At 38.6% G+C, this 23,527-nt stretch overlaps 1 protein-coding gene across 1 annotated transcript in view; it reads right to left on the minus strand.

The window, feature by feature from the left end:
* Positions 1–23,527, minus strand: part of CDC40 (cell division cycle 40) — a 42,036-nt gene that overhangs the window by 12,574 nt on the left and 5,935 nt on the right. The window contains exons 2-7 of the mRNA XM_035900293.1: positions 18,001–18,087; positions 16,280–16,409; positions 6,157–6,240; positions 4,019–4,158; positions 3,306–3,402; positions 1,334–1,473 (exon numbers count right to left, since the gene is read on the minus strand). Of these exons, the coding sequence (XP_035756186.1) occupies positions 1,334–1,473; positions 3,306–3,402; positions 4,019–4,158; positions 6,157–6,240; positions 16,280–16,409; positions 18,001–18,015 (606 nt within the window). The 5' untranslated portion in view covers positions 18,016–18,087. The remainder of the gene's footprint in view (positions 1–1,333; positions 1,474–3,305; positions 3,403–4,018; positions 4,159–6,156; positions 6,241–16,279; positions 16,410–18,000; positions 18,088–23,527) is intronic.

Here is a 23,527-nt window from a genome sequence, read left to right on the forward strand (position 1 = left end):
AAAGAAATACAAATTGTGGGTTTCGGCAACTGTTTCTGTAAAACAAGCCTTTTCAGGTGGGGCAGGTGAGGAAGTTTTCCACAAAAAAAAAAAAAATTTCTGGCCAGCCCCATTCCTTACTTATACTACCGGTGGCTTCTACCCACTGATCTGATTCCCTGGGCACAGCATCTTCCCATCTATCTGTATTTTAAGTACTCCTTGCAGATGAAGTTCAAAGAACCACCAAGTACTCATGGTTTGACGTCCCTTCTTTCCATTTTGTATCAATTACTCTATTCATATTCCATCCAGTTCCTCCCACCCCTGGTTGGAGTTGGGTGCTTTATCTTCCCAATTATTGTCTACTTATATCCCCCAGCTTTTCTAGATTTGTCAGCCTATCTTTCTTTTGCTTCTCTCATCAATATCATTATTCATCTCTTGTTCGAAGGAAAAAGCTATTTTATGCATCGGTCTGTTCTAATAGGATAATAGGCAGAGGAGTGACTAGAGCTTTGGGGAGGAGATGTTATTCTGGAAAGCACTGATAGTTGCAGCTACAAGCTCTTTGATGCAGCAGTCATTGAAGAAGAGTTCAGAGCTGTGACTCAATTACAAAAAAAAAAGGTAAAAGCTAAAAGTGTTCTCTGTGTCCTCCTTTCTTCCATCTTTCGAATATCATTAAGGTGCTGTCCACTGCAGCACAGCATATTTCCTCAAGCAATACTGAAAATTAGAGACAAAAGCAGCAGCAAATTGAGTATAAGCTTTACAAATCTGATCACTAAACCACTTTTTTAATACCAAAATGATGTATATAGTTACAGGCTCTGGCACAAGAAGAAACTGTAAATGTTAAGTAGCATCATCAAAGAAAACTCTTAACAAGGCAGACCTCTCAACGGTAATAGCTGTATTTGGGAACACTGTAATGCTGATGCATCATAACCACAATACCTATGTAACTTTCCATAGGTTTGATATGAAAAAGCCCTTAAGTACTTTTACTATATATAAAGCATTTTCAGGGATCTCTAGAATTAGCCTTATTCATATGGTAGTTCAGGAAATAACTCCAAATCCCACAGAAGTCACTGAATAATATTTGTCCCTTTAAAGGGGGGGTCAGGAAGTTGCTACGTTAATGAAAAAGTACATGCAGGTAAACAACTGCATTTGAGCAGGCAAACACCTTGTGTGAGCATGTAATGCAAGAAATTACATGCATAATGTGGTAAACATGAAAATACTCCTTCCCACCACCGATAGTTCAGTGTTATAGAAGTTACTAGCTTCAGACACAAAGTGAAGTGGGTTTTCATGATGCACGCTCACAAACATGACTTCCTACCTTCGTATGTCCAGACCACACATGGATTTGTTTCTTTGGAAGATAGCACTTCTCAGGTGGCACTGTAGAACGGAGATTAACTCCAACATCTTGAGGAACATGAAGATAAGATCTCCCCTGATAGTCATACATTTCCTTAACTGAAAAGGTAAACACAGAATTCTGAGAATCCAAGAGCCTGTATTTTAAGAGGTTATACTCTTCAAAAGGCTCAACAGCCACACACAATTAAGGTTTTTCTCAAGACAGCTGTTCTGCTGTGAAGTAGGGGGAAGCAGAAAGAAAAACCCACTTCATAAGGCACAGATGTGGAATCTTATTTGACACCAATTGAGCTCAAATTAAGTCATTTCAGCAAAGTCTGCTTGGAATCTGATAATCTGAACATTAAGACAATCTCTCTCCTACACATCTTACTCATCATTGAACAGCAAGAGCGTTCCTCTGGCCAACAGGGGTTTGCTTACACTAACTCTACATGGTTTATAATGTGCAACCCTAACCCTGGCATTTGCTTGCAATTCACATTCCAGCCAGCTCTGTGCTATGTCAGTCATGTCAACAGAATTACAAATTAGAGAAAAAATCCTGATCCATTTGGCCAGCATGAACCAATATTGGTCAGCAGTAGCCAACAGCTGTTCTTTAACTAGATTTAAGAAGTGACTGGACAGTCAGACATGGAGAGATGCATTGTGCATGGAAATGGGTATTTCAGAGTAGACTTGTGTTGGATAACCATGACATTAAGCTGTGCACTGACTGAATTAATTTCTCAGTTTCTGGGATATTGTTATGGCAGGTTTGGTTGTACAAGTGACCTCCTGCACAGTATCAGTGTTTACACATCTACAAAATGGTGTATTTCTGGAACATTTGTGTCTGAGAAGATTAAAGTTTATCTTGTAAGGTCTTTTGTTGTGAAACTTCAGGTAGAGGCCATGAAAAGTTGGATACAAAATGATTATTCTATAGGAGGCTCGATGGCTAAAATTTCAGGTTTGTTATGCTCATCAGTATTTGATAAATATTGTCATGATCTACTACATAAAACCAGAATGAAGTACTAATGTCAGCAACATGTATCTCACTAGCCACTTCTTTAATTCCATCCCTGGAAACATTCAAGGCCAGGTTGGATGGGGCTCTGAGCAACCTGATCTAGTTAGTGGTGTCCCTGCTCACTCCAGGGGGGTTGGACTAGATGACTTCTAGGGATCCCTTCCAACCCCAAACATTCTATGACTCTATGCATATAAGAAAGGATGCTCCAGCTTGCGTGTGTGAGCCTGGCTGTAGAAAGCGGTAAACAAAGAGAGACTTGGTTTACCTGTCTGTGCCAAGCAATATAAGGCAGGACTGGTTTGCATGCAGAGAGTTGAAATAACAGTTTCCAAAAATCACTTAATTTTACTTACTTACTTACCAAACCATTTTCTTTGAAGGTACCACATGCTGTAGGCTTCCATAGGGCAAGTATTTGATACACAATTATTCATAGTATGACAGAACATTTACATTAAGAATTGGGGAAGTATAAAGTCCAAGTGATTTTCTAAATTGTATGTAAGCCATAACTCAAAACACTACCTGCTGATGAAAGTACTGACACATAAAACTGCAGTAATTCTGAAGTTGAAACTAAGCCAAACTCATAACTTTAAAATGTTTGCTCTGTAAAATAGTAAAGGGATATGTGCATCTAATACCACTAAAAATAAATAAATAAAACCAGTGCCCCAAAAAATGACATTTCCATGCTGCTCTTCACAGTATGAAGTGGAACTAGTCCAAGTTTATCTCTTCCCCTATCCTTTCTGCTTATGCATGTGAGTGCTATTATCTCCAGTACAGACACATCAAGGTGCCTCAGCAAAACTGCTAAGGCTGTCTGCCATCCTTACTAATTAACACAGCAGGCAAGAAAACACAGTGAGCAAGAAAATGAGAACAGGTGGGAAGATGCCATTACCATGTAATATAGTCTTCTCTTCTCCAGGTTTATCATCTTCTAGTTTTCCTCTCTTCTGCCTCTTGGCTGTTATTTCATCCAACTCTTTCTGTTCTTCCTGGAAAAATAAAACACGATCTTGACTTTTAAAAATTCAGCATCCAGAATCACAAAACAAAATCCAGAACTGCACTACCGCTTACTTACTATTAAGAACACATTTATCTGCTAAATGAGGTTAGAAATATTTCTAAGCATCAGTAATGAGAAAACCTTTATCAAAACCAGAATAATTTAAAAAGCTATGTACACTGAAAAAAATTATATATTGTCTTTTTATTCATTAAACTACAGCTAAGCATCACTGACTGAACAAGAAGGATGTTTTATGGTTGGAGAGGCGTTTTTTGTGGGGATAACTGTTTTTCTGTTTTTTTCTTCTCTTTTTTAAAAAGTTTTACTTTTGGTTCATGTCAGGCTTCTTCTGTTTATAAACATTTGTTAATCAGACTCTACACACAAACACCGTTAACTTAATTTCCAAAGAGTCTTGCAAACAATTGAATGCAGACTATTTGGAACACCTTATTTGGACACACCACCTGAAATGTTTCTATCACCCTAAAGCATAACATGGATCTTCTGCTTGGAAAAACTACTAGTGCAGCTGGATCTGTTAGAACCCACTGCAGTGCACTAACAATTTGTATCTATTGTGTTAAAGTAGTACTTACTTCTGATGGTTTGGCTACTTCTTTTTCATCAATATACTTTGCCCATGGTCCCAGAAACCCATCAATATTAGATGCATCATTCTCCTTGAATTTCTTCCTTTTTTCAATTTTCCTTTGTCCTGTTTCAAACACTGTTAAACCTGAATAAAGAAACAATGAACTGCCTAGCTGCTAACACAGAATATAACATCACAAGTCATAGTCAGTTTAAAAGAAAAAAAACCCTACCACCATTCCTTCTAATACACACAGCAAAATGGAAAAAACATTTCAGCAAAATTAGCCAAAGCATTGCTAACTTTTCTATGAACACTGCTACCTATGTACAGTACAGAGGAACCACTTAAATACTCTAACAAACCATGACACACCGATTAACACCATGCATGTACCCATGCATTTTTAATAAGTCTGTAGACTGTATGAATACATCAATTTTCATACTTTAAATAGTGCAGTGTTTGAAAGAGTAGAGTCCTAACAATTGGCTTCTGATCCCCCTCACCTCCCTCAGTTTCTAAAAAAACCACACCAGACCCCAAAACCAAAATAAGACAAATCTTGCAAAATCCCAACCAGAGCTGTGTATTTTAATTTAGTAAGAAGTCATAAAATCATAGAATGGTTTGGGTTGAAAGGGACCCCTAGAGGTCATCTAATCCACTCCCCTGCAGTGAGCAGGGACACCGCTAACTAGATCAGGTTGCTCAGAGCCCCCCGTCCAACCTGGCCTTGAATGTTTCCAGGGATGGGGCCTCCACTACCTCTCTGGGCACCCTGTTCCAGTGTTTCACCATCCTCATTGTAAAAACATTCTTCCTATATCTAGTCTGAATCTACTCTCTTTTAGTTTAAAACCATTACTCCTTGTCCTATCGCTACAAGCCCCATTAAAAAAAATCTGTCCCCACTGACAGAGTCATCTACCTCCAGCCACTATTTTGTTCTTTCAAGTGCCAGCTTTTCACAAATGCTATGCCCTCAGAATTCCATTTGTCAAAGCCATTAAATAATACAGATGTGGGAGGAAAAAAAAAAGTTAAAAGATGTTAAAGTAATGACTTAAAGGTTTTTCAAAAGGTTGTATATACAATTATGTGCAATTTTCAAACAATGTTTTCCTACAGCATCAGTAATACTCATCTAGTGCAAAGGAACAAAAAAGAGCTTTGTATAAGCAAGGGGAAATAGGAAATGTAAAAATAAAAGTAATGATCACATGAAGGAATTGTACATTAATGAAGAGTTTTCTTAAAATAAGTTCCATTATGAAAAGGTTATTTTTTTAATTTATGCAATCTTAGCCACTTCTGTCTAATGTCTGTAGCTGCTATACCAAAATAAGTCTATTTTCTTTATCTTACTTCGGAAGGAGAAGAGTCAAATAACCTTGGATATATTCCATGGAAGAGGACACAGAAATAAAGAACCTTTGTTGTGTTTTTCTAACACACGTTAGAAAACGACATGCAAGGGAAAGCATTATTGTAAAGTTTACACATTTGCATTGCAAAATTGTACTTAAGTCACTTTGATACAAGGTATTTAACACTGAAAGTATTAGTTACAAACCCCATGCCTCTGGTAGTCAATCCTCCCAGTGGCACGCTATGCCTTTACCATCTGGCAACCTTCCAATGGTTTTTCTTTTCCAAATAACCCAAACAGCTTAACTCTGCTAAGCAGAGATAACATGCAATTCCCAACAGAATGCTAGAGGTTGCATACAGAGTGATCACTTTGCTACTGAGGTCCAGAGTTAAGGTGATTAGCCCAACACACAAGCATCCTAATGCAGACATATGACAATTTTAGCTAAGACAGAATTTAAGAGGACCAAAAAGTTACGTTTCAAATATGCAGATCGATTCTATTCATGTAATGGCACATGCTAGGTTCCAATTGCAAATCCTAATTTGAAGTTTGACATAATGATAGTCTGAAATATTTGCTACTTCAGAAAATAGCTCTCTTCGCTCTTCACATTACAATTGCAACCCATGTCCAAACCCACAATAAGCGAAGATGTGCAAGTCTCTCCTAATTCCTTCCTTTGCTGATGCCTATTCCATTAGTGAAGAAGAAACGGAAGCAGTCATCAGTTGCAAGTCATTTATATGAGATTCTGAATTATTTACCTTGATTTTTTTCAGCTTCTTCTACAGAACCAATATATTTGGTAGCAACTTCAGGGTTATCTATAGAAGGATCTAATGCATAACCTAGAACAAGAGGAAAAATAAAATCCTGTTATTTCAAGCTTTTTAGTTTTGTGTAACTCTTATTTCTTTCTCCCCCCTTCCCCCCCCCAAATTTTTTCCCATTGGCTCACAAGGAGCTAGGGATGAGGAAGGGCTGATACTCTGAAATCCCGTCCACTTTTCACTTGGCCTCAATATTAAGATTACTACGAAGCATTATCACGAGGCCCTTGAGTACGCATTGCTGCCAGAATACTTAAATTTGCACAGGATAGAGAAGCAAATAAATACAACAGACAACAGTTAACAGACTGTTGTAATAAGACACAAGTAATAATGAGACAATAAGTAATAAGACACAAAGGGAGGGTAGTCACAGGAAGCAAAGTCACACAATCTTTCTACTGGGAAGGGACCTCAGGAGGCCCCTGGCCCAACACCCTGCTCCAAGAGAGGTCAACACTGAATTCAGACCAGTGTGCTGTAATACAAACATTCGATTTTGAAATGCCACAGCAGCCTCTTGTTGTAATATGGCATAAGGAAAAGACTAGCTCAGAATCTCAGGTTAGTGACATGTGATTTTAAACAGAATCTGCTTTAGTTCAGGGCACTGTTCCTTGGTTTGCGAAGCCCAGAGGTCACGCTGAAACCAGCCCATTGCTGCCGCACACAGAAAACCCTCTGGCTTCAGCAGGCGCCTCTGGCCCTGCAGCCCCCTGCCCTGCCCAACACCTCCACTGCATTGGAGCGGAGAGAGTGCTGTTCATCTCTGGCAGTCCTGGGGATGGCGGCAGCTGGAAGGAAGAGATGGGGAAAAAATGAAAGCAAATGAAGTTTTCTAAGGCTTTGTGCATATTCTGTCTCCGCCAGCAGAAATTATTTCATCTTCTTCCTGCCAGAGTTGGGAAATCTTGTTCCTCCAACTCGAAAGCAGTTGCTTTAACTAACATGGATGGTATCAGAAGCAGCAGCAATGGCCTTTAATTTTTAAAAGAATTAAGCGTTCACATCTTCATTTCCTGATTACAGCTATTGAGTCTCATTTAAAAAAAACACACAAAACCTGCTGCATTCAGTCTTATAAATAATTTATAAAGTGTACTAGCATTTCATAGACATTCAGGATATTTACAGTTTTTGATACTGAGGTTCTCATTTTAATATGCGTATCTTACAGTTTTGATCCATTTCTCCTGAAGTGGATAGCATGATCTTATGAGACTAACACAAATTCATCTAGTTTCCAAGGAACAGGTGCACTGAACAGTTACTGACCACCATGGCTTTTTTTTGGGAAAGACTGCACCCTGGTGGACATAGCACCAATTTTTATTAAATATTATTGAAGTGACAAGATGTCCCTTGAGGACCCAAAGAGAATTTCTCCGTATCAGGAAGGAAAAAAGAGAAAAAGAAAAAAAAGCAACAATGAAGATATTAAACCACCAGTAAAAGTAATCACACACACAAAATCAAAGAAGTCCTACAGCATACAATCTAACCCTTATATTTTTGTTGATTCACTGAGACAATCATCAACAGTGGGAGATTATCCAGTCCACCCTAGAGACCAATGGCCCATAAAAGCACTTGGGTGCATACAAGTTGGGAACCTATCAACATCATCCCAATAGCCAAAGGAGATCATCTCCCCAGCCATTTCTCAGAAAGACTACCATCCTAGAAGATGGTCCAGATCATCTCTTTTTAGATGTTGGGAAAAAAAACATTCTTGAAATTAGCAGAAGAGCCATTCCACAAACACAGTAAGTGTTCCCATACAAATGGAGCAATCCACCTGCAGACCGATTCTTGAGCTTCAAACCTGGTAAGATTCATTCATAGAACAACATATGCCCAGATGCTTCATGAGTACGATATAGGGAGAGAAATACATACCAGTACCCTCTTATGAAATATAAATTCCCACCGTACCTAAACCAAACAAGAAAAACATTCTAGACTATTATTAGGATTTACTTCCATGGATAACCAAACTAAGCAGGCACTGCAATTAGACTTTCACTGATTTAACTGTCTGCTTTTATTAAACCACTATTTCAATGAGTTCTTTTCCATGCTATAAGGTTTCTGTTAACGACAGAGAGATATTACTTTGGATTTATGTCAAAATCAATACAGTGGTTTACTTGTCCTCCAACTGTATTGACACAGTTTCTGGGACTCTATTTGCTTGGTACTTGTAAAAGAGGGACAGTATTCTAATGAATAGGGCCCCTGGGCCAAGCACAGCTTCCCATGGAAGCAGACACTTCTTATAGCTGGGTTGAATTTGGTCCAGCATCATTCTCATAGAAAAGCTCTGAACAATTTCTACTTTCTAGTGGATATGTGAAAGAGAATCTTTTCTTTCTGGCTGGGACTCCTAAATGCAGCTGCAAGAGACAGCTTGCTTTTATCCTACTCAGCTGGTATGCCATATAATGTGCCCTGACTTCTATGTCTCCTTCGGTTTTATTTAGGAGGTAGATATTTCATGCCACATTTGAGCAAGGAGAAGTACAATTCCACCTACATCCATAATTTCAGTGCACCTGAAAATGGTTGGTTAAATAATCAGACTTTGATGTGCATTCCAGAAAGACAGCTAATTACAGTATGTTTACACCCTACTGTGCAATGCAGCATACAGAGACCCAATGTAGCTCAGGTACGCGGAAAATACAGCTGGGCTAACCCCTTCTGACTGCCCTGGCCTCTCCGCAGAATCAAAGTAATCAGAGAATAGAGCGCCTACAATTGTAAGAGGTAATAGTGACTGTAGGTGTTGCATGTAACATGAGTAGATGAAAAAAAATCAGAAGTGTTATTTCCAAGTCAGAGTAATTTTAAGCTCTTATAAAATATCAGTCTTACTGATTAAGTAATCCTGTGAAAACCAAGTTACTGAATACACATAAAGAGCTTTGAGATTCATGGACAGAAGACTTTCTTATTAAAAAGGAGAAGGAAATTTTAAAATACTAAATGCTGCTTGAACGAAGCAGTCCACTTCTAGGATGAGTACTGATGCTGAAATAGCTATGACATTTTTCTACCATACTGATGAACATTCTGTGCGCAGCACGTAAAGAATACTCTGTAATTCTGATTCACGCTGAAAATTTATATATGCCCACATACTAAGGAGAGTATACTGCCTTTTTTTTTTTTAAAACAATGCTCAAAAAGGTATTTTCAAGAAAAGAGACTGCTTCTGCTGAGGGTACACATACAGAAGAGTAAACAACTGTTTGTATTTTAGGACTTCCTAGTCTTTTTTACCATGCTCCAAGGACTACAACATTGGAAAAACAGTGCTAGTTAAGCTTTTGGCCATTTACATCATAATGGCTTAGGAAAAGAAATTTGTTTTTCTAGAGGGAAAGCCTTCTCTTTAATAGCTGAAATTATATAAGAAAATTGCCTTACATCAATGGATTCAAAATAGGGTAGATTACCTATGACTGCAGATACAAAACTGGTTACCAATTAGAAAAAGGTTAGACTCTCACAGAGTGATTAATGGCTTTCCATCAGACTCGGAGAGGATCTTACACAAGATTATAAAACGGCCTGCCTGGACTATTCTATTCAATATTGTTACGGATTATGTCATCAGGAAAAGATCACATACCTGTAAAACCTGCAGCTGACACCAAAGACAAGTGTGAAATATTTCACTTCAGCAAACACATGGTGAATGACAAATACCAAAAAAAGAAAAGAACTGTTTAGATACAGGGGAAGAAAAAAATACAGGTTGCAAGGGTAGTGGTGCTGATACACTTAACAAGCCTATCTGACACCAGTGAGAAAAAAAAAAAAAAAAAAAAAAAAAAAGAAATCAATCTGAGATTTATTGCAAAGGAAAAACTATATAAAACACGGAACAGCATTGGCAAGGCCTAATCTAGATTGGTGTGTCCAGTTTTAAGCAACGTATTTTAAAGAAAAATTTGGATAAAAATTGAGAGTAACAAGAATGATAAAACGCTGGGGGTGGGGGGAAGGCCTAGATAAGATTGAAAAAACATGCTTGTCAGTCTAAAGAGAGATGAAGGGCAGAAGGCGAAAAACTGATGGGCCTGAAGGTAGTTTCAATACGTGAAATGTTAGAAACAACAGTTAGAAACCCATGGCTTGACAGGGCTGCTGAAGGGAATATGAGAAATAGTTTAAACTTGCAGCACAGAAGGTTCAGGGTGGTATCGATAAAATCTCAACTATTACACTCATGAAAAACCTACAACAGCAATACTTACGTAGATTTTAAAACCATGCAAAATAGTGTAAGAATAAAAATGACCTTGAAGCAATTTTGACTTAAGAGATCTGACTAGATCACTGGTTTCAAGCTGTTGTCTGTGGATACAGGACCTGAATATCCCCCAACTCCTTCTGGGGAGGCTGAGGGACAAGAGAAGCACGTCTGCATTCACAATAACAAGGGTTCACAACCTCTTGGGGGTCAGGGACGAAATGACACCTTAAGAATCCAGTGTTGGTGGGGCAAGGGTGGGGAAGGAGAATGACTAGAGCAGTCCAAGATCTGGCTTTTCCTTCTGTGCATTATACACCTGAACAACAATGTTTTGTATTCTAAAGAATAACGGCAGCAGCAGATATCTGACTACTTCCATGTGCTAGCATCACAGAGACATTTTTGATAAGAAGCTGAAGTCTGGCTGATCTGTCAGAGATCTGAGGTTTGCATTTGACATGCTCCTCCTCAGTTTTCTATGGACTGAGGGAAAGTACAAAAGCGACTCAATTAAGCTATGGTATTTGTGAATTTGTATAAAATACATCCTGGAAGGGCAGCTCATTCTCAAGAGGTTGTTTACTGCAAAGAGAAGCTGCAGATCTTAACCCTAATGTGGAAAACATCTCCAATGCCTGTATCAACTTCACCTCTCCAAACTCCTGGAATGAAGGGAACCTTACTGAGATGGGTTGATCTCATCTAGATTTAAAGGGTTGCTGGTACTGAGAAGGTTCACAGAATGCTTTTTGATGAAATAGTTGGGGATAGCCAATAGTTAAAGAAAAGTAAGCAATTTGGAATGACACACAATCTTAAAAAAGCCATACCCTTAAGCAAAAGGTAGCACAGAAATCTGAAACCTCAGATAACAGGGGTAGCAATAAGCATGGAATCCTACTTAAACTGAGGGCAGGGAAATGGAAAACCCAAGCATGCATACAAAATGGCAGAGGCTAGAAGTAATACATAGTGAAATTGGTATCTTGTTTTAAATTCATAAACCAATGTAATTGGTAAGACAATATTGACGTAATTGGATAAAATACACTCTTTACCAGGTAGAAAGAATACAGAAATAAGATGGTCATACCAGTGGGGAAAAACATGCTATATGCTACAGAAAGCTTAAAGATTAATCAGATGAATAAGTTAATAGTGTTAACAAGCATTAAATCCTTTGGTTTGAAATTCCAGGTTTAAGTAGTACAGTTGCCAGGACTCCCTTACTGACTGTTCAGCCAGAAGATGCAATAACCAGGAAATGGTAACAGACATCAAACAGGTGCTAAGGAAAGCAGCACAGTAATAATGACATATTTTAGTCACCTCCTTGTAGTAGACTGTGCAAATCTCACACCAAGATGTGATGAAAACCGCATTTTTACACAATGTACTTGTACCATGAAGCAGTCATGCTAGAGACTCGACTCACATGGAAAAAAGCCAATTGAGCACTGCAGGAAACTTGACTTTAATATATTTTTTCTAAGGATACACATTTTAACAATGACCATAATACAGCATAAATTGACATTGTTGAGGAAGCAAAGACAGACGGAAAAACATTTACTACAATGACCTCAATCTCAAAACAGGAGGGCTATATTAAATAGAGAAGATACTAAATAGGAACAGAAAGTGAGCACCAAAGGGTAAGCCTTTCCAAATGCAGGGACACTTCAAAGACACCATGTAGGAGAAAAAGAACTAATGCCTGCCAGCTATTAAAAGAAGACTTTAAAGACACCAGAAGGAAGTGAGCACAGCTGAACAATATGCAAAAAGAAACTATTAGAAATAAGGAACTACTTTTCAAAGAGCCAAAGTTGCATCCAAATGTGAAAAATACAAAGAACCAAACTCTAGCAGAGAAAGGAAGCACTACATTAAGGCAGCCCCCCTCTCCCCCTCCCAAAAGCAAGGAGCAAATCACTTAAGGTATAAAAACCAATACTTGTCCTTTGTCGAAAACTGCAGGGGCAGAAAGCATACCAGACAGCAAGTAGGCCAACAGATGATCAAGGAATGAAAAGAGAGCATCACTGAGGTTTTTTTAAACACATATTCGTTATGGAGGAGCTTGGGTAGGCTCCTGTGCCAGAACCTTTCTTTATGGGTAATGTGACAAAGTATCTACCTCAAAGTGAAATGTGAGGAGACTAAAGAGTCAAATAAATGGTAACAAAACAGCCAGACCAGATGGTAGTCATCCAAGAGATCTAAAGCTGAACCACAGTGCAAACCCACACACCTAGTATCGCCTCAATACAACAGAAATGGAATGTATCAAATACAATGCCAACTTGCAAAAGGTGCTTCAGAGGACATCTGGGGAACTACAGGTCAACCAGCCAGATATTTGTTACAGTTAGAAGTTTCAAGCAGTAGAAACTATAATAAAGCCAACAATGAGTAAGCACTTGGATGAGCATTATACATCGCAGCAGAGCGGACAACACAGCTTTCTGTACAGGTAAATTACAATGACAAAACCTCCAGATGATTTCTGAGGTGACAACCCTGTCAATGAGCAAAGCTTAGTTGATGTTGGATACCTTTACAAAACAGAGAGAGACTGATTACAGGGTGCCTCAAAGACACTTTAGAAACCCCACAGGTCAATTGATTAAAAGTTATTGAAACACTGGCAAGAATAAATGGTCGGTTTCCACAGCACAGGAAAGTTGCTGGCAGATCCATGCTCAAGCTCATGCTGTTCAACATATCGATAAACTATCCGGAAAAAGGGAGCAAGCAGCTCTTATAAAGTTACTCAAAGTCATAGAGAAAAATGCATTGTTAAGAATTCTTAGAAACTGAAGGGAAAAAGCCTCTCACTTTACTAAGCCACAGAAAAAATTCATGGTGAGATTACATGTTAAAGCTGCGCACAGCTTTGCTAGTCACCTCGGGAACGATACAGCGAAACTGGCAGAGACACAGAGGAGAAACAAGCACACCCATAGGCATGGAAAGGCTGCAACAGAGGAACAAGTAGATTGACCGGATCTTTTCAGGTGGGGAAAAAAGCAGACTGAAACAAAGTTATGGCCAAGATCTATAAAATAAGGAATGACACAAAAATGGTGAATAAGAAATGACTGCTTGTTGTATCTTCCAACACAAGAGACTAGGGGATATCAAGTAAAATTAGAAGGCTGTTAAGTTCCACAAGTTCAAAACAGAAGTACTTCCTCCCACAAGGTGCTGGTATGCTGCAGAACTGCCTGCAATAGGTTACTACGTACACAGAAAAATTATATGGGTTCAAGAAGCAGCTGCACAAATTTATCAAAACCAAAACCCAAACAAACCCAACAAATTCACTGAAAATTAATAAATATAGAGACATTGACCTTGGTTGAGAGGCTGCATAGTGAAAAAAAGTATTCAAACGTATCACTGTTCACTTGCTTCTTTCTTCTACTCCTCACTAGGTACCCATTGCTGCCTACCTGTCTAACAGGATAAAGGGCTGGAAGGACCTTCAGTCCGCATGGATGTTCTGAGCTATCCAAGCATCACAAGGAAAAAAGTACATTCAACAGTAAATATTTACTGCAAGAGAAGCAGATGAGAAAGACTGTTTGCCAAAAAATAGTCAGGATTTTTTTTGTGATTAATAAATAGGTTTCTCACTGAATCTGTATTAACTTTCAAGAGGATATATAAAGCTTTTCTTTTTTTTTTTTTTTTTTTTTTGAAAGACTACGCAGCAGTTGAGCTGTTTTGGATACATGATCTCATTTACTACCCTCTCTGTCTCATACTACACTTGTCCTTCATTTATAGTTGCTGCTTATCTACACGCTAGCTGTTGCAGATTTGTTTGAGACCACCTGCCTTAGCACAATGGTGCTAAACAGCCTAACAGAGGCCAGAGGTCTCAAGATCTGCAGCTTTTAATTAAGAGGTTTACTCTGTTCTTCCAATATGTTATGACTTAGTTATTAAAAACACGTATGACTTAGATTTATGCCTAACAATTATACTTGCATTTTTATACTTGGTCTTTTCCGAGAAGATATTTATTACCTACTTCCAAATGGAAAAGACAATATTGAATTTTTTAATAGACAACTTTTTGACAACTTAACAGGGTGCTGTTTTTAACAGACCTTCTAGTGAGCCAGGATATCATGCTCATTTATTGCATCCTCTAGCTTGAACTCCAGCTTCTCAGTGCTTGTTCTTGCAGTTTAAATTGCCTATCTCAGCCTTTTCATAACTCCATTTTCACCTTTTCATAACTCCATTTTCACCATACCCAGATCATTATCTGTTGAACATTTCTAGAAAGCTGAATATGATAGTTGCACAATTGTCAACATTGTTAGTCTTAAAAATATATTTTTATACTCTCTTGTAATAGAGCTTTCAAGGCAGTTCCTATACATTGATGATATAAAACAATAGCAGGAGCTTTCAGTAGACTTACTAGTTCCATCTTCCTCCAAATTAAGCTTCACAAAAAACCCTAAACCAAACACTTACATGCCTATAGACCCCTTTTTCCAATATCTATTTTACACACACAAAAATGCACAATCCACACAATGCAACATTTAATTTCACAGAACAAAATCTAATCTGTCTATTCAGACATGGAATAGGCTGCTGCCTGCATTGTCTGTCAAGTTCTGATGTCAAAATTGCAGTCAAGTAAGCTGAAGTTATGCTATGAAACTGGACATCCCTTTCTTAATTTTGGCATTTTGACTTCATGCATGCATAAAGTCCTAATGAATTTAAGGGGACTCGTGTGTAAGGGGGTGATTTTGAGGCATGAGAGTTTGCAGAGAGTAGTATTTTGAATGCAAATACAAATAAAGACAGACACAAGTCTGTTGAGCAAAAAGTTGAGTGTTGTGACACTAAGTTCACACAGGAAGTATCAGAACTTGCCTAGTAGACTGAATTTGAAGAATATAAAGTGATACTTCATCTGAAAACAAAGATTCTTATTTGCAAGACAAACACTTGCAGTCAAGTTTAAAACAGAAATGAAAGCTTACTACTAAACACAGAATAAAAATTAACCGCTGGTATATGTAAATACACAGCAGTTTTGTGCTTTCAAATGTGTCCAAAAGAATGCTTAGAATCCATAGTCTTTCCACGTTTTCCCTATTAAAAAAATCTATTTTTCTTTCAATCCATAAAAAGTCTATTTCAAACTCAAGCCTCTCCATAATTCAAATGTTTCATTCTTCAAATGCAACTACTGACAAGTGAAAAGGTTCTTCAAGATAAGAAAGCAGCAACTATAATCACCACCGATATAGAGTTCTTTGGGTCTGTCTTTGCTAAGAATATTTGAGTAATGTATTCCCACTTTCTTCAATTCCTGTTCATTCAGCCTGTATCTAGAGGCAACCACTCTGAAAAACCTGACTTTGATTTTGAGAGCTACCTTTAGTTAGAATCATGTAAAAGAATCTATTTGCATAACAGATCTACAGTTATTTGTCATATTAAAAGTGTGAAATTTTGATTTGTCTTTTCTACACCAAAGCAACTAACGGAAGGATTAATTAAGAAAGGTTTGGTAGGAGGTCATACACTTGATTACAGTTTGAAAGGGAATTACAAAATGAGATTTTCCAAATAAATACTACAATCTCCAGCTGTATAGATTCTCACTCAAAAGACCTTTCCCCATTTTAGTAAGCCTCTTAAAAAACAATTTACAGAACTTGCAGTCCTATTAACTGTTCTATAGAGAACAACTTATTTTGTCCAACCTGGTTATAATAAAGGTGGAGGTGAACTTCACTGTTATGGACTTACCATAGGTTGCAAATGTTCTTCTTTGTTGTTCAAACATGAAATCATTGATGTGAGCTGGTTCTGCATATCCAGAAAGCATATTTCTAGGTGCAGCCATTTGTCGAGTCCTAAATGGGTTTTCTGGTCCAAACTACATCAACAGTGTTAAAAGAAAGTATATCAGAATTACTAATTTCTTACTTACATGTGTACTTTTTCAGGAAAAAACACAGGGGAAAAAAAAAAAAAAAAAAAAAAGACTTGTCTTTCAAAAACTGTAATGCAAAATCACTTCAAATTTTTATTTCTTTATGACTACTGAATAAGCTTCTTAGTCTGTTATTTTACACAGTAATTGCTTACACAGTTGCTTTCAACAGCTTGTTTCATGATTGAACTTTCCAGCCTGTATTACTGGTACAGAGGACAAATCAATATCAACTACTTGACACAAAACAATACCATTCAGTATGTGATCAGTACAAGCATTCAGAAGACAAAACCACAGCATACTGTCCCTTGTAAGGGGGGAGATACCAAGAAAGAAATACTGGATCCTATTAAACTAGTATACTTAATATGGAAATTACACTGCCAACAATACTTCTGTGCATTTGAAAAGCAACTGGGGACTTGATGTATTACTCCAGGAAATACACTTACGAAACCCTGCCTTGCTTTTTCTTCTTGTGAGATGACAAACACCAGCTTCCCTGACCTCCCCATGGTTAGGGAAAAGAACAGCGAATAGGAACAAATGCAACACACTGAGACAAATATCAAACTAAATTTAATTGTAACCCCTCTGCTTGTCAACCATATTTGCAGACACCTGAGACTGTCCCACATTAAGCTTCCCTAGCTAAAACACTTATGCAAGGTAACACTGTGGTAAGTCTAAATGATTGGTTTTGTTCACACGCTTCGTGGCTTTGGTATGTTGCAAAATGCAAGCTTGTTATGAAAAGGCCAATTTATGTGGTTCCACAAAACATATTCTAAATATAAAGCATAACTGATGCAGAAGTTCCAGATTGATGCAGCCTTTGTCTACCTAGAATGCTAACGCTGGTCTAACAAAAGACAAACTGTACAAAGAAGTTAAATACTGAAAAAAAGTTAAATGCTTAAACAGCTATTTTTATCTTTCAGGTAGCCTGTCAGTTATAATGAAATAGCAAGTGATTCACATGGCACCAGGCAGTCCAAACCCAGCCTAAAATGTTTTTTCACTATACACATTTAGCATAGCTTAAGTTACTAAAATACTTAGCACTGATGTGAACAGTTATACTGAAAGTACTTGGATTTTAATTTAAAATCCTCCTCTTAAAAGCCATATATCTGCAAGACTTACAACCATTCATTTTGCTCTAAGTAGCACGATGAGCAAATAGCAAAAGTGTGAAAATAGTAAGAGACTACTTTAATGCAGTTCATGTTTTACTCAACATCTTTATAATGCTATTTTCCTAGCTTGATTTTTAATTTCCGTAGCTATAATTCTGATAAACACTTTAAGATTCTCCTTAGAACAGCTTTATGCAGAATATTAAAATTCAAGCATTAAAAATACCAACACACCTGTGTAGAATCTTTTTTCAATTTGCCCAAACTAGATTCCAAAATACCGCAAGCACCCGAAGAAGAGATGTCTTATATGAATTTCACATGAGATTCATACAGCCTCTGCCCTTTAAGCCAAAGGCATTTCTGCTCTAAAGATCAATATTGTTTCTTACCTCGGGTGCAAACATGGTATCATAAGTGGGATTGTATTGAACTTCCTTGATAGCAGGATCGAGGTGGACTCCTGTTTCCACATCTTCCTGAAATAAAACAGATGTATTAATAAACCATTTTTCACATACAGACATTACCCATTTCAGACCAAATTAGGGCTGTAGTTCAAGCTGACACCTTCAGCACTATGAAAGGAGAAGAGTAGCTTAGCCAAAGTTTCTATTTTAAAAAAAATATTGATTACAAAGCCAATGTCAGGCCCCCGCTGAGAAATTTGTCTAAGATACATGTGGAATTTTGCAGGTGTATTAATAGGTTTTTTTTTTAAAGACTTCATGCACACATTTTAAAAACAGTAGCAAGATTGGAGGCAAGCTTTTTTTTTTTTTCCTGAGGATGTTTGAAAACCAGACCTTGTAAAGACAGGCCAATTAAAATGGTCACCAAATTCATATGAAAGTGTGAAACTAGAGTTCTACAAAAGGTAGAAGGCAGAAGTCATGAATAACTGTTTTGAAAGATAGTTGGGAAAAATGTATTAGACATGCGTGCAAACATACGCATAACAATGAGTTTCAGAGGATCCCCTTGTCTCCAAGTTCTTACCAAAAGGTATAAACGCAATTCAGCTTCAGCATTTAACCATATTTTCAAGCCTGTTATGACAAAAATTTAACTCACAGAATCACAGAATGGCAAGGGTTTGGAAGGTACCTCGGGAGATCATCCAGTCCAGCCTGCTAAAGCAGGTTCTCCTAGAGCAGGTTGCAGAGGACATCATCCAGGAGGGCTTTGAATATCTCCAAAGGAGGCTCCCCAACCCCCCTGGGCAGCCTGTTCCAGTGCTCTGTCACCCTCAGAGTAAAGAAGTTCTTCCGCATATTCACCTGGAACCTCTTACGCTTCGGTTTGTGTCCATTGCCCCTTGGCCTGTCACTGGGCACCACTGAGAAGAGTCTGGCTCTGTCCTCATGAGATCCTCCCTTAAGCTATTTGTAAGCGTTTGTAAGATCCCCTCTCAGTCTTCTCCAGGCTGAACAAGCCCAGCTCCCTCAGCCTTTCCTCATAGGGGAGATGCTCCAGTCCCCTAATCATCTTTGTTGTCCTCCTCTGGACTCTCTCCAGTAGTTCCTCACCTTTTTTGAACCGGGGAACCCAGAACTGGACGCAGTGCTCCAGGTGAGCTGAATCTGACCTTAAAAATGAATAAATAAGTAAATAAATAAAAATAAAGAAGGAAATAGAAAAGAAAAGTGCATAACTGGAATACAAGTGTTGAAGAGTTTTCCTTAAAATGCTGCTCCTAAAAAAATTATCTAGCTATTTCAGAATCCTGCTCAATGGCAGCGCAGCCTTCCAGTGTGTCAGCCACTCCTCCCAGTTTTGTGTCACCAGTGAACTTGCTGAGGGTACTCTCTGTCCCCTCATCCAGGTCATGGATGAGTTGGTTGAACAAGACCGGGCCGAGCGCTGAGCCCTGGGGGAACCCCACTAGCTACCAGCCTCCAACTGGACTCTGCCCCACCGATCAGAACCCTCTGAGCTCTGCCATGCAGCCAGTTCCCAATCCACCCCACTGTCCACTTATCCAACCCACACTTCCTGAGCTTCCCTATGAGGATCTTAAGGGAGACAGTGTCAAAAGCCTCGATGAAGTCAAGGTAGACAACATCCACTGCTCTCCCCTCATCTACCCAGCCGATCATGCCATCATAGAATGCTATCAGATTGGTTAGGCATGATTTCCCCTTGGTGAATCCATGCTGGGTACTCCTGATTACCTTCTCTTCCTCCACTTGCTTGGAGATGACACCCAGAATGAGTTGTTCATCACCTTTCTGTGGATGGAGGTGAGACTAACCGGCCTATAGTTCCCTGGGTCCTCCTTCTTGCCCTTTTTGAAAGGGCAACTCAATACATGAAGGGACAAGAAAGACAGACTAATGAAAAGAATAACTTCTCAAGCAACTCAAAGGGAAAAACTCGGAAGGGCACATGCAGCTGAAATAGAAGAAAGAAAATGCGAACGAAAAAGGCTGATTATGTAGCAGTGCTCAAAAAGACCTGGTTTCACACAGCTCTATAAAGGCTCATTTACATTGATCCTAAATTGACACTACCTCCCTACCTCTGTCCTTAAGGGCTCAGTTAATGAAAGAGAATGTTATTTTGTGGTATTACTACTGGTATTGCTTCCTGCATCTTTATTCTAGAATAAATGCATTTGAAAGGGATTTACAATGTGCTAGTATAGTGATATTATCCCTAGTAATTATACTGAAAAAGCTATCAGTGTTTAATCAGTGCTCACCTATAACAGGATCCCAAAACATCTGCAACTCACAGAAGGAAGTGGCATAACAGAGGATCGAATTTTAGCAGTCACTTCATTAATAGAAAATTACCTCGAACAAACTGAGTCTTGCTTTGTATTATACTACCTTGAAAGAGCAAAATGGCACGTTTCTTACTTATTTAATATTATTAGCTGTTCTCTGACATGCTGTGCCCAGAAGCTTTTTTCCTTCCCAATTCAACAGCAGGTCAATTATAAACAAATTTGCTTAGGCATGCAAGACTTAAAAGGTTTAAAAATCTGGTTTTCTACAACACAGAAAAGAACAACAGTACCTCAAGATTTTGGCTTGTTACCTGATTATATTTGGTTAAAACTGCTCAAAAAAAAAGGTGTGGGTTTAAAAAAAAAACCAAACAAAAAAACCCAAACAGACATCAGCAATCCCATCTGTCTTAGTAGAATTGTTAAGTCCAACTGGAAAGCTTTACTCTCACTGTGTATCAATTATTTTAACAGGCAGGTCCAGCCATGGGACTGCTCTTGCATGAGCCCTTAGCACTGCCAATTCTCGGCCTGACCTCATTTCTCTCATCACATGACCTTTCCAATTCACCGGGCTTGGATGACAACAGCTACGGGTACATTCACAGCCCTGACTTTTTCATACACTGTGAACTTGCCTGGGAACAGCACAGCAGGCCTAATCCAGTCATTCAGCAACCAAAACACCACCCCCTCCACGCCCCCCATCCCCAGCTAGAATAGGAGCACACCAAAACCGTTTCCTCAGCTGTATTACCTACACACTTGTATTTCCTTTCACAGCTCCATGACCTGAGGACACTTTCCATAGACAACTTTTTCAGGCCACATCATACAGCTTGCTCTGTCAGCTAGATTTCCCATCTTATCCACTGAACTTATAATTTGTGAAAATAAAAATTAATGCCATTGATAATATGGCAAAATTTATCTGATCAACTGAAAGTGACATTTAAACAGTTATCAGTTTGCTTGAAATTAAGAGACAGTTTTTTTCCTGCTCTTTATACTGAACAAGTGTTTTGCAGCCATTTTGCAAAAATGCCAAGAATTTTTCAGTTCTGCTATTTTTCTTCCTCTTTTCTCCCTGTTAAGTCCTATTATATGCCGCTCGGTAATTGAGAAAAGAAACAGATTGTGCCATGAAAGCTGATCCTCTGCTGGACAATTATAGCAATTCTGGTTCTACTTCGCTGCTGGTGGAACAGTGCTGAGTCACTTGGAAGCCACACAATATGTTCACTCCTAGACCACCACAGGCATAGTCTTTCTGTGTGAAAACCACTGAGCCTTGAAATTGAAGCACATGTTACATTATCAGACCTACAGTCCCCAAGACCTCCAGCCTTATTCATGCTTTCATATATTTGGGCATCAAATGATGATCTGTTAATATGCTGCTGAAGCACATAATGGTTATCTTGTCACTATGCCGTTTCACTTTAAACTATATAATAATTTGAACGTGCCCCAACTCCCCACTTTACCTTCTCAGTATTTTAAAGAATTGCAATCTTGACAGGAAAATAAATAATTGATGCAACACATTCTGAAATGTTAAGTCTATGGCAAGAGTTTGAATCTGCAGCAGACAAACGATCCTTTGGTCAACATCTGATAAGTGTCATTTTGTACAGCATTATGAGACCCTGATACGTAACAGAAACCTTAAAAATATTAATGCAGTCCATCAATCATTTCACAATTGCAAAGCTGTCTGCATTGGGGTGGTGGGTTTTGGTTTTTTTTTTTTTTTTTTTTTTAATGAGGGGAAAGAACTCATCTGCAACCTCTGCATGTGGTAAAGATCACTGGGTACAACTGCATGCATTGCCAGAAGACCATTTCAGCAGAACTCATCTTTCTAAGACCCAGAAACCGAAAAAAGTAAACACATAGGTCTTACGACTCCATCCCTTTATGCTGGCAACAGCCAACAGAACTTACCTGCGTGCATTCTAGATGCATTTGCCATAGCTACAGCGAACAGGGAAGGGATCACAGGAGCAGCAGTCTGGCAGAGCTGTGACTGAGATAAGGTAATCTAAGGGATCACGTCCCTCTGCTGTGCTGTAGCTTTTCCTTTGGTCACACATGACACATCTTGATTTATCTAAAAGCCTAAAGTGAGCAATTCATCACGTAGGTTATGTCCCAAGTGTGACACAAGTGGCTTTGCAGGATGGAAGACTATCAGTAGCTAGGCTGAAAGAGGAGGGCATCTGTGAATTCAGTAATGGGCCAAGTATTACCCTAGGTCACTTGCCACTCACAAAGGCACAGGAATAATAAAAAGGGGGGTCAAGACGCTGCCAGTTTAAACAGATAGTGTTCCTCTGTGGAAAGCTAAAAGTTCAGCTGTAGGACTGGAAGAGAAGCAGCTTATGTTTGCTGCGACTTGGAAATTGTATAAATACAGGCTTTATGGCATGCTGCAATACCCAGTTGCTGCAATTAGGGGTGGTAACATGCCATGTAACCCGGAAAAGAAGAATTAAGGTTTTAGGAAGTTATGTTTTACTGAATATGGCTTTCTTGGAAGACATAATACAATGGAGCTGCAAACTTCGGCTCTACATGTTACCTCTCTGCTTTTCTCAGCACTGGTAACAAGCGCCCAGCTCAAATATAGCGGCCACATTGGGCACCATGTATCAGGTAAGACACATGCTACTGGAAAGAGTCCAAAAGAGAAAATCAAGAATGATCAAAGACCTAAGAAAATAGGACCTGTACAGAATAATTGAACAACCTAATTCAATCTAAAAAAGATTCAGATTATACAACTTAGCAGAAATAAGGACAGCCAAACACTGAAATTGCTCAGTCTGTAGATCCACTGAAGTTTAATAGATAGGTTAAAGGAGTGTCTGTCCAGACAGACACAGGTACCACTCTTGATGCAAGGCAAAAAAGAAGCAGATGATGCCTTATCACCAAACTGCTTGGTGTGTTGGTTGGGGTTTTTTTGTCTGTTTGGTTTTTAAATAGATGCAATGTCTACTTACTTGCAGTATCAGGTTGATTTACAGTTCAGACATGATTTGATTAGGTAAAAAAAAAAATTCTTTGATACTTAATGCTCTCCTTTTGCCTCTTTCATCCTACAACACATCATCACACTATCATAGGGGAATGGCACTCAGGGCTGTACTCTGGAGTATTAGCATTTCGTAAGGAATCTA

This window comes from Egretta garzetta, unplaced genomic scaffold (assembly GCF_000687185.1).
Source record: "Egretta garzetta isolate BGI_Z169 unplaced genomic scaffold, ASM68718v1 scaffold138, whole genome shotgun sequence".
Classification (NCBI taxonomy): Eukaryota; Metazoa; Chordata; class Aves; order Pelecaniformes; family Ardeidae; genus Egretta; species Egretta garzetta.